This window comes from Trichomycterus rosablanca, chromosome 27, assembly GCF_030014385.1.
Source record: "Trichomycterus rosablanca isolate fTriRos1 chromosome 27, fTriRos1.hap1, whole genome shotgun sequence".
Taxonomy (NCBI): domain Eukaryota; kingdom Metazoa; phylum Chordata; class Actinopteri; order Siluriformes; family Trichomycteridae; genus Trichomycterus; species Trichomycterus rosablanca.
The window spans coordinates 13,283,077-13,295,299 of NC_086014.1; the positions used below are offsets into that span (position 1 = coordinate 13,283,077).

Consider the following 12,223-nt stretch of genomic DNA (forward strand, 5'->3'; position numbering starts at 1 on the left):
TGTGTATGTGTGTGTAAGAGAGGGTAACATGATGGAAGGAGCTGTAACTGGGTGAGTGAATGTGTGTGTGTGTGTGTGTGTGTGTGTGTGTGTGTGTGTGTAGCTGTAACTGGGTGGAACGACGAGCTGCTGTAAGAACGAGTGCCCCCCCCCCCCCCCTTACAGTTATAAACTTAATAAGGTGGACTTCTAAACCTTTTCAAAGCTGCTGTTTCATGTGCTTTGGTATGTTCTCCAGACTATTACATTACTCTTGGCTGACTCTGCCACAGCTTGGATTTGTTTGATGCCTTGTAGGCACAGAAACACAAAATGAACTTGTCCACGTACGCCCACATGTGGAGGCTTTATGTTACAGCTTGTAAACCACAGTGGGACCAGATTGGCACCGTTTTAATTATTAAAGTATATTGGTTTGTGTTTTGTTTTAATGCATTCTTTGTGTAAAAAGCATGGACAAAATGTGGGTCAGGGTAAAGACGTTTTTCACTCTCGACTGGTCTGTAGCTTTGTCTGTTATTGACCTTGTTTTTTATTAACCACCATGATTGATTTTTGTTGTTGTTGGGGGTTGGGGGGGATTTTTCCTTCATATTCTCATATATCTGATTACTTCCAATTTTCCAATTTCTCTCTTGCAAATCTCCTGCCACTGGTGTGTGTTTGTGTTATAAGGGTTGCCAGATTTATCTGTTTAACGCCATATGTGTTCGCATTTGTGATGCGCATTCTGAATATTGTTAGTCGTATAATTGACTCAGCTTTTCTATGAGTCGACTCTTTGGCTCCCAAACAGTTCTGTCATATTGTCTTTGTCAGATTTAGACGTATCCAAAGTGTGTAATAATATGTTATGATTAGGATTGTGATTGGTCATCACCCTCACATTCTTCATGTTTATGTGAGGCAGAGGGAAACTGGACTATCTGTCGGAAAACCATTAAGACATGGGAAAAACATTGACCAGAGACAAGATTTAGCTTCAACTTTACATGTCTAATGTCGGTTTATACTATATGTTTATTAATACTGATCAGTTCATGCAGGTCAGGGTCACGGTGGTGTGGCACCCAAAAAACTGGGCGCAAAACAGGCACCAATCCATCATAGTTCATATTATGTTTATATATAATGATGGTCAAAATAAATTGGCTTTTATTCAAATCACTCAATTTATTTTACCTTGTAACTGTCAAAGTGACAATTTGTGTTTGGTCAAAAATGCAGACAGGGAGAGAACATACCAAACTCCATACACAGTGATTGAAGGGGATGCTCAAACTCAGGTTCTGTTGTATGAAATGTACACTACCAGCTTTACCACTGTGCTGCCAAACATGTTTATTAATTAATTATGTATTCATTTATTTTCAACAAAGCACTTTTCCCTGGACATAGGGAGAACATGCAAAACTTAGTGGAAGTAGGAACTCAGGTTAACAGGACAGGCTGCTCCTAATCTCCTCTGAGTAAACGAATGCGGTCGCCTTTTCACTGAGACCCTGACCAGCAAGGTGAAATAAAAACGAAAGTGTACACTTAATTACAATCTGGCAACCCGTGTGAACGTTTGCTCTCTGCTGCCACCTGCAGGCGGACGGACGCAGCGCAGGAGAATCAGAGCGAGTAAGTGAGAGTGCTGGGTGGAGAAGGAGTTGCGCTTTCTCTCTCTCTCTCTCTCTCTCCCTCTCTCCCCGGCTCATTTGGATTGAGAAAGCCCCATCAGAGCTGAGCGGACCAGCTGCTGTTCCACACCGCATCTGCCCCTCTTACCTCCGCGCCCAAAATGTCCTCAATTTCGGTGAAAGAGAGCGGCCAGCACGCCAACTACGTGGGACCGTACCGGCTGGAGAAGACGCTGGGGAAAGGACAGACAGGTCGGTGCGCTTTGTGCATCTCTCTCTCTCATCTCACTCTCATACATGGTGCTTTGATTTGTACATGAGCTGAGTGTCCTGTACTGACTGGACCGGTTTCACTAGGTTGCCTGTTGAGATGATCTGCTGTGTTGCATGTATTGAACTTTGTTCCTGCACCTGTCATTCAGTTCTGCTGCTCATTCATTTCAGTCCTGATGCATCATCACTGCAGCTAAGCACATAGTAAATGGAAATATTATGGGATGTAAAGCTTGGAACTTGATGTCCGGTACTGGTCCTGAGCTTGGACAGACTAGGTTGCCCCTGACAGCTTGTTTCCAATACAGCATCCACCAGTGCGCCCTCTGTCAGCCACCTGCTCGGGGGTGGGGGTGGACTGAGGCTGAAATTTAGGATACGTGTTCCCTCCCACCTCCCAAACCATTCAGAAGGTGGATTGAATGCTGTGAACTGTCCACTGTGATGGACTGGGACTGGGACTGTTCAGGGCTTGTGCCCCGGACCCACCGCCACCCTGAACAGAATGAAGCAATTAGTCAGGTACAATGAAGGGGCCTGGCTCACAGTCGACCTTCCTATTCATCCCAAGGGTTGTTCTGTAAGGTTAAGGTCAGGGCTCTGGCTGGCTTTGTCCTGCTAGAACCAGAACGGGCCTTCCCTAAACCGTTTCCAAAATGTTTTGCACAGCAAAACAGGAGATTTTGTACACCAGAGCGATGTTCACTTTATTGTGGCCGAATTATGTGTGTTGGACGATTGTGGATTGCCTGTTTGGTCGCCTGGCCAGGTCGATATGACAGCCAGGGCTTTGGTATTTTTAATTTACATTAAATAAATAGTAGTGTGCTGGTGCTCGAGTGGCACAGCGGTGTGTTATTCTACCCCAACACCGCTGAGATCCGGGTTAGAATCTCAGGTGCTATCAACCGGCCGGTCGTCCACACAGACCTGTCCTGCTACGGATCGGCATCGTATTCCTGCCTTGAGAGACCGGGTCTGCCGCGTCTCATTTCTGTGTACGACACTTTTTTTTCCATGGTAATTTAACGTACGAGTGATTAAACAATGTCACATGACTTGTTCTAAAGTGCTGCAGTAATTCAGTCTCACAGTAATGTCCAAATAAATGTAGGTTTTAGGTTCGTAGTTACTTTTTTTAAAGTCTTTGTTCATGCAGCTACATTATGGCTTAATGTATATAAACAACTGACCATTAATGTTTTCTGGAAAGGCTTTCCCCAGTCATTCAGTCAAGTAGTATTTGTGGGGTCAGGCATTGATTATGGATGAGAAGGCCTGGCTTGCAGTGGACATTCCAATTCATCCCAGCATCGGTCAGTGGGACGTGATCAGGGCTATGTGCAAACCTCTGGAGTGGCAAACCATGTCTTTATGGACCTCAATTTTTTGCAAGCGGCCTTTCCCAAACTGTTTTATATTTGACATACAGTGGCTCGGTGGGTAGCACTGTTGCCTCACAGCAAAAAGGTCCTGGGTTCGATTCCCAGGTCTGCATGGGTTTCCTCCCACAGTCTGAAGACATGCCCTCAAGGTAATCAGAGATACAAAATTGTCTTAGGGACGAGTGTGTGTGTGTGTGTGTGTGTGTTTGCCCTGTGATGGACTGGCAACCTGTCCAGGGTGTTTCCTACCCCTCACCCAGTGAACTGGACCCACAGCAGTGGTAAAACAGACAATAAATAAATGCATTTCTATTTGAAGGGGTGTCCACATACTTTTGGTCATGTCGTATATCATTTTTACTTTATTCCAGGATGAATAATGTGCAGCGTGTAAACATGTAGATAACAGGACCTGAATTTAGAATCAGAGGTTTTTAGCTCTGATCTCGGTGGCGGCGCTCGTCGCTGGGGACGTACCCTCCAGCGTCTTCATTTCAGAGGTTCTGTTAGTGGAACATTATCACACAGGAACATCATTAAAGTACGTTTCTGTACCATAATGACCACTTTTGTACCTGCGAGGGCACGTTTACATTGTTCACACCCCAGGGGAACGAAATAGTTCCTGTACATCAGTGAAATACACCGTGTAGCCAAATGTATCCGGACACTTTACTATGCAAGGCACCAGCACCTTTACTCTGTTGGGAAGATTTTGGAGTGTACCTGTGGGAATTTATTTCTAGAATATGAAGGCCTTGCTCGCAGTCAGTGTTCCAAATCATCTTAGTGGTTTTCAGTAGGGTTAAAGGTCAGTTCTGTGTATAATTTCTTGTCAAGCCAAACCACATGTTTATTAAGGTCGCTTTGTCATACAGGAGGAAAGGGAGACGACCTTCCCCAAACTGTTGGCACTTATTTTGAGGCACAACTATATTTTACATTTTCTGCATTTAGCAGACGCTCTCATAAAAGTGGGTCATAAAAGAGGCGCAGCGGTAAAACACTCTAGTCCATCAGTGCTGGGATCTCGAGTTTTTGGGTTTGAATCTCAGCTCCGGGTGGGAGGGCTGAAGGGATTCCTCGTTGCAGGGCGGCATGGTGGGTCGGTGGGTAGCACTGTTGGCTCACAGCAAGAAGGTCCTGGGTTTGATTCCCAGATGGAGCGGTCTGGGTTCTTTGTGTGGAGTTTGCATGTTCTTCCCTTGTGCATTGGGAGCTCTGGTTTCCTCCCACAGTCCAAAATAGACGTGTGTGTGTCCTGTGATGGACCAGCGACCTGTCCAGGGTGGTTTTTGGATTTCTCCCAGTGAATAAAGCGGTGGTAAAACAGACAGTGAATGAATGTTGCAATTGTGGCCTCTTGTGGCTGGTTAATGGTACTGCAAAGAGATGGAGAAGAATGGAGAGCAGTGTGTGACTCTCTGAGCGATAGTGGTCCCTGTGTGAACCCGCTTTGGGCAGGTGAACACGTGTCAAAGGGGGTGTGCGCTGTGTACACCCCTCCTCAGCAGGGGTCGGGGGTTCCGCAGCAGTGTTAGATGATATAATCTGGTTAATTAAATATGATTTATACTGTTTCTAATATTACAAAAGAATCACTCGATCCTTGTCAGGGTCAATGTGGGTCCGGTATCGCATTTTAAAACCAGACACAAGGCAGCGCTCAGTCACTTGAGCATAGGGGTTATTCACAGTCACCAATTCACCATGTATTAAGGACATAGGGAGGCATGGACATACCAAAGAAGAACATACCAAACTCATCAAAGTCACAGAGCAGAGGCGAGATCAAAGCTATTTATGTATATTTGGGTTAAAAAGGTTTCCAGGTGAACGTACAGTAACCTGTACGTACTGCTCAGTAAATTCTCACCCCATGAGAAATACAGCGCTGATTAAAATCTCTAAACGATGGAAATGAATATTAGCGTAGCTGGCGGCGCCCAGCTGGTTAGCGGCCGGGTTTTTTTCCTGCGTTCAGCACCCGTTGGCATACATCAGTGCCGTACGAGGAACGTGGAACGCCGCTTCTATAGAAGAGCTCCCATATGTCACTGAGCGACTACTAGAGAAAGCAGGCGGTGATGGGGGAGGGTAGTAGATGGATGAGGGCGAAATACAGGCGTGGGGGTGCGAGGCGCGGTTCTTAATGCTAAAGCGGGACCCCCCGTGGGAATCCTAAAAAGGGACGCTCCTGTTTAATTTACCCCCCCCCGAATCCGGATGAACGTACGAGGCTGCGTTTTCTTGACTTTATTGTGTTGGGTAACGTTCAGCGTTCATCACGTCTCCAGCACGTGTGATGATCACAACTAACAACTTCTACATGGAAAAAACACATATGGCCAAAAGTATTTGGACACTTGACCATGAGCTTGTTGGGCGTCACATTTAAAAAACAATGTTGGTCGAGAAAACTGCAAAGCAAACCAACGGAGTTCTTTGAATTTGAAGAATTTAGAAGGTATATATAGGTGGACCATATATACAGGTGGACGAAGAATATTATTTTTTTTTTACCGGACCCACCGTGGCCCTGGCCAGGATCGAGCCATTCTTTTGTAAGTTTACAGCTACAGTTAGATCTGTATCATTACGGATATATATGTAGCAGACAGACATAAGTTGCTTTCTGTCTTCTCACTGTAGGACAGCGGTTCTCAAACAGGGGGGCAATTAAGCCTAGAGGGGGGTCCTGTTACATTTAATTAAGAAAAGTAAAAAAAAAGAATCACACGTGATGGGACGGGAAATCAATCGGCTATTGGCATATAATAGATTTCTTGTGATGCCATATAGATCTATTTTAACTACCTATAGTCTACGTTGGGTCTTTAAGAAAGGACACGTTTGATTTGTCCACCACAAAAGTGCAAAGGTCAACAGATGGCGACTATGAAAGATTCTGATTCAGTTGTTGATGTGATTCACCTGCAGTTCACCAGAAGTAAACTCACATCATCAACCAAAATCAGAAAATACTAAGATGTTCAGCTTCATTGAGGACTTGCTGCGTGTCTGTAAGGGGAGGGACGAGGGCTGAAACAGGGTTCCGTGTGCCTCGTGGCACAGGTAAAAAGAAGTGATCTGTGGGTACGGCGCTCCTTGATCAACAGAAGGAGTGACAACCGGGACAACACAGATAAGCTTCAATTGGATGTGAAAAGGTGGTAAAGCAAATATTTGATTTTATTTATATTTGGCAACCCAAAAAAGCAAGTTCCGTCTCACTTTAGAGCAAACGGAGATGAGCGACGGATGCTAAACGAAATTCTCCTGCAAAGTGCTGACGCCCGGCCACTCGAGCTCCCAATGCTGACCGCTCACAGCGTTTTTCCTCGCATTGTAAATTTAAGGTGGATCATCTTTAAGGTGAAACATACACAAGTTGAAATTGTTCATGCTTCATTCCTCCTCTCTCATTCCTTCACCCTCTTCCACCCCTCTCTCCCCTTCGGCTAACGCGTCCCGTGGGTTCCTCTCTAATGAAGCAGGAAAGTAGCTGAGGCACGCGGCCTCTCGGGTGCAGAGATGGAGGCCAGGCGGCGGGTCAGCGCTCCACATCGTGGCGTGTTGAAGCTCCAGGCTTCTGAGAGTCTCTGACAGAGGAGGTGAGATAATGGAGCCCCATTCGCTCCTGCTCGAGGGCCGGGAAAACGTGAAGCGCAGCACCTGTACGGAGCTGCTGGAGGATCTCAGTGAGGTTCTCCTGCAGTGCCTTCAGTAAACTGAGTGACCACGTGGGTCTGCGTTCTCTGGACGTTTGAGGTCAACTTGCTGTGTGTGTTCCACCTTAAAGACGATCCACCTTAAATTTACAAAGAGCTGTCAGTATTAGGAGCTCGAGCGGCCGGGCGTCGGCACTTTGCGGGAGAATCTAAAGTGCGTTCGCTCTAAAGTGAGACAAAACGTGCTATTTTGGGTTGCCAAATATAAATAAAATCAATTATTATCTTTTTCCACCATTTTTCTTTCAACTGAAGCTTATCTGTGTTGTCACGGTTGCCAGTCCCACTGCCAATCAAGAAGCGTCCGCAAGTGTACTCGCTGATCGCTTCTTTTTACCTGTTAGGGGTGGGGTCTCAGAGAGCCGTATTGCGTAGTGAGTGCAGAAAGCCACACCCCCCTTTTATCTGCAAGTGCTTTGACAGGTTGACAGGTTGTAATCGCCTGGCAACGAGGCATGAGGAACCCAGTTTTAGCCATCATCCCTCCCCTTACAGACACGCAGCAAGTCTTGTGTCTGTGTAGGCGCCTGACCGGCTGATAGCAAAGCTGATGTTTAATATTTAGTTAATAAATACCCCCCCCCATACCCCCAATTTGTTACATTTTAGCAAAGATATATAAACAAACTTTAGCATATCCCCTTTAAATAAATCCATGGCATTAAATCCTTTAAATTAATTAAAAATAGTTTTAAATCAAGTGCACTATTTGCCGATCGACCACAAAGCCGCTTTTGTATTTTAGCTCGAGGAGCCGTGTGAAGTGTCAGCGGCCGACAGTCTTGCCAGGCCGACTCGCACAACAATTCGCCTGTGTGTTTCAATCCGAGGGGGTTGAAGTCTTCTTTTTTTTTCCCAGCATTCAATTGGCTCTCGTTCGGAGAGCGCCGGGTAACGGTAGCCGGTTGTCATGGTTGCACCCCCTTCTCACAAGCCTCCTCTCACAATGACCATGTTTTCTGTCTTGGAGATCACAGGCGGACCGGCGGCGGCCGGGCTTTCAGACCCGCCCCAGACTCTCCGGCCCCGAGAGCGCAGGACGGACCGTGTGCTGTATGGCCGAAAGTATTTGGACGCCTGAGCATGAGCTTGTCGGAAATTCTAATTCAAAAACAAATGCTGTTAAAATAGAGTGACCTCTGTGTGTTCCTCAGAGCTGGAACATCAGCCGCTCTAATGAGAAGGCTTCTTACTAGACTTTGAAGTATGTCTGTGGGAATTTGTGCCCGTTCAGTCAAGAGATACTGAGATGTATTTTGGTCGGCTTTTTTTCCTGACCCAAATCTATTTGGACCCCTCGTTTAGTAGAGTTAAGAATCTAGGATTGGCTTTGAATGAGAGTCCTGCACCTTGGTCATGACCTGGTGTGACCAGAAGCCCATATTTGGTCATTGGTCATTCAGGTTGTTTATTCTTTTCTGAGGACAATCTGACGTGTAGAACATTTACGTTTACGGCATTTAGCGGAAGTTTTTATCCAAAGCGGCTTACGAAAGTGACAGTATACGATCTGAGCAATTGAGGATTAAGGGCCTTGCTCAGGGGTCCAATAGTGGCAACCTGGCAGTGGTGGGGCTTGAACCAGCAACCCTTTGACCTGAATGAACTGATGCCTGTGGCAATCACACACTACAGATGAGCCGTCAAGAGAAAGAAATTGGATCTGAAAGGTTTAATTATACTGTGTGTATATATATATATACAGTGTATCACAAAAGTGAGTACACCCCTCACATTTCTGCAGATATTTAAGTATATCTTTTCATGGGACAACACTGACAAAATGACACTTTGACACAATGAAAAGTAGTCTGTGTGCAGCTTATATAACAGTGTAAATTTATTCTTCCCTCAAAATAACTCAATATACAGCCATTAATGTCTAAACCACCGGCAACAAAAGTGAGTACACCCCTTAGTGAAAGTTCCTGAAGTGTCAATATTTTGTGTGGCCACCATTATTTCCCAGAACTGCCTTAACTCTCCTGTGCATGGAGTTTACCAGAGCTTCACAGGTTGCCACTGGAATGCTTTTCCACTCCTCCATGACGACATCACGGAGCTGGCGGATATTCGAGACTTTGCGCTCCTCCACCTTCCGCTTGAGGATGCCCCAAAGATGTTCTATTGGGTTTAGGTCTGGAGACATGCTTGGCCAGTCCATCACCTTTACCCTCAGCCTCTTCAATAAAGCAGTGGTTGTCTTAGAGGTGTGTTTGGGGTCATTATCATGCTGGAACACTGCCCTGCGACCCAGTTTCCGGAGGGAGGGGATCATGCTCTGCTTCAGTATTTCACAGTACATATTGGAGTTCATGTGTCCCTCAATGAAATGTAACTCCCCAACACCTGCTGCACTCATGCAGCCCCAGACCATGGCATTCCCACCACCATGCTTGACTGTAGGCATGACACACTTATCTTTGTACTCCTCAACTGATTGCCGCCACACATGCTTGAGACCATCTGAACCAAACAAATTAATCTTGGTCTCATCAGACCATAGGACATGGTTCCAGTAATCCATGTCCTTTGTTGACATGTCTTCAGCAAACTGTTTGCGGGCTTTCTTGTGTAGAGACTTCAGAAGAGGCTTCCTTCTGGGGTGACAGCCATGCAGACCAATTTGATGTAGTGTGCGGCGTATGGTCTGAGCACTGACAGGCTGACCCCCACCTTTTCAATCTCTGCAGCAATGCTGACAGCACTCCTGCGCCTATCTTTCAAAGACAGCAGTTGGATGTGACGCTGAGCACGTGCACTCAGCTTCTTTGGACGACCAACGCGAGGTCTGTTCTGAGTGGACCCTGCTCTTTTAAAACGCTGGATGATCTTGGCCACTGTGCTGCAGCTCAGTTTCAGGGTGTTGACAATCTTCTTGTAGCCTTGGCCATCTTCATGTAGCGCAACAATTCGTCTTTTAAGATCCTCAGCGAGTTCTTTGCCATGAGGTGCCATGTTGTAACTTTCAGTGACCAGTATGAGAGAGTGTGAGAGCTGTACTACTAAATTAAACACACCTGCTCCCTATGCACACCTGAGACCTAGTAACACTAACAAATCACATGACATTTTGGAGGGAAAATGACAAGCAGTGCTCAATTTGGACATTTAGGGGTGTAGTCTCTTAGGGGTGTACTCACTTTTGTTGCCGGTGGTTTAGACATTAATGGCTGTATATTGAGTTATTTTGAGGGAAGAATAAATTTACACTGTTATATAAGCTGCACACAGACTACTTTTCATTGTGTCAAAGTGTCATTTTGTCAGTGTTGTCCCATGAAAAGATATACTTAAATATCTGCAGAAATGTGAGGGGTGTACTCACTTTTGTGATACACTGTATATATATATTAGGGCTGTCGAAGTTAACGCGATAATAACGCATTAACGCAATCTCAATTTAAACTTAAGATAAATAGTGTCTTAATCTTAAAATTAAGATAAATAGTGCCATTAACGCAAATTCTAGTTCATGTTGAGACTTGACTGGTAGAACAAACGTTTTAATGTCGGACATGTCACCGTTTTTCATTTGCGGTTTGTTAACATAATGTAAAAGAGCGTCGTAGCATCTGCACTTGCATAATAAAGAAATAAATACACGCTATATTCACAAGTTGTCGGGAGCAGAACACTTTATTAACTTATTCTGTTACGGTAAAGAATACCGGACAGCTGAGTCAAGCCCGTTGTCCATGAACTATGGAAGCCCCAAAGGGTCAAAACACACTCACTTCGTGTAGAAACGTCCATCAAACCATTGGATAGTATTACTGCCTAGTATGTGAGTGAATAAAACTCCCTTACAGTTTTCTCTTGTCCCAGCAGTTTTTAACATCAGTACATTTAGCATAAAATGTGTTCACCATTTTAATTGTAACATTTCACTTAAAAATCCTTGTTTTCTATAACATTTACACAGATTTTTTTTAATGCGATTAATCGCGATTAACTATATGAAATTCTGAGATTAATCACGATTAAAAATTTTAATCGTTTGACAGCCCTAATATATATATATATATATATATATATATATATATATATATATATATATATATATATATATATATATATATATATATATTGTAGTAGTAGCTCAGTGGTTAAGGTCTTGGACTAGTAATCAGAATGTTGCTGGTTTAAGCCCCACCACTGTTGAGTTGCCACTTCAAGGCTCCTAAGCAAGGCCCTTGACCCTTAATTGCTTTAATCATCGGCTAAATGCCGCAGATGTAAATCAAACGTAAATGCTCTTTATGTCGTCGAGTTGCCACGACAACAATTGTTTCTGACGGCTGCTGTTTGCATTGTCTCGCCTGCCTCGCTCGCCCCCTCCCCCCTTTTTAAGACCCTCCGTTGTCTCGGTGGGCTTTTTATCAGTCAAACCCAGCAAACCCCTCACGCCTTCCCTCGCACCGCTCATCTCTATCTCCCGGCTCTCCGTCCCCGGGTGCGGCGGGGGACGTCCTCTCGGTTAACCGCCCCCTCGGGGTTACGTCACTGACAGGGCCCGGACTCAAAGAGTCCGCCAGGACGGCCGCGGATCGATTCTCCGGCTAAACCTCGTCACGAGACAGTGACACATACGGCTCGTTAATGACGAAGCTTTGTGTAGAGCCAGATGCATCCAGCTGTTATGAACGTCCTGCATTCGGAGTCTATCCAGAACTGCAGCCATGGTCAGGAGCTCAACAGATGGACCTGATGAGACACAGCTTAGGGAAAGTGCGTCGCTCGATCTGAGGCCAGATGGGGGGTGAAAGTGCAGAAGGGACGTGACTCCGACGCCACCGAAAGACAATCATGACTGAACTTGTGGGCTGGGGGCGGGGGCGATGAGGCTTTTGATCTTTTGATCTTCTCTAATGACAGTGATGTCATGCATCATGTGATGTCAGCTCAATTTTTTTATTGAGCGGGCACAGATTTATACCAGCACTGGACAAAATATCAGAAACTCTATTTCCAGACTAGTTGGGACACTTTCTAAAAATGCAGTTTAACAGACAATGCAGCGGTGGACTGTGTTAAGTGACAATGATTTTCCGAAGTGCTTCCAACCCCATGTGGCTGTATTTATCACAGTAGTATGACTGACTGTTTCTCAAACAATACCACATCAGGGCTCGATGGCATTTTCCACACTTATGCACCATAAATTTCCACTGAATCTGTGAATCTTTTCATGATATTATGAACTTTA

General features: G+C 45.2%; 1 protein-coding gene across 3 annotated transcripts in view; it reads left to right on the top strand.

Moving 5' to 3' along the window:
- Positions 1-1,741: 1,741 nt before the first annotated feature.
- brsk2b (BR serine/threonine kinase 2b) overlaps positions 1,742-12,223 on the top strand; it is a 92,435-nt gene continuing 81,953 nt past the window's right edge. For all 3 annotated transcript variants that reach the window (XM_062989419.1, XM_062989418.1, XM_062989420.1), the window contains exon 1: positions 1,742-1,877. In XM_062989419.1, the coding sequence (XP_062845489.1) occupies positions 1,787-1,877 (91 nt within the window). In that variant the 5' untranslated portion in view covers positions 1,742-1,786. The remainder of the gene's footprint in view (positions 1,878-12,223) is intronic.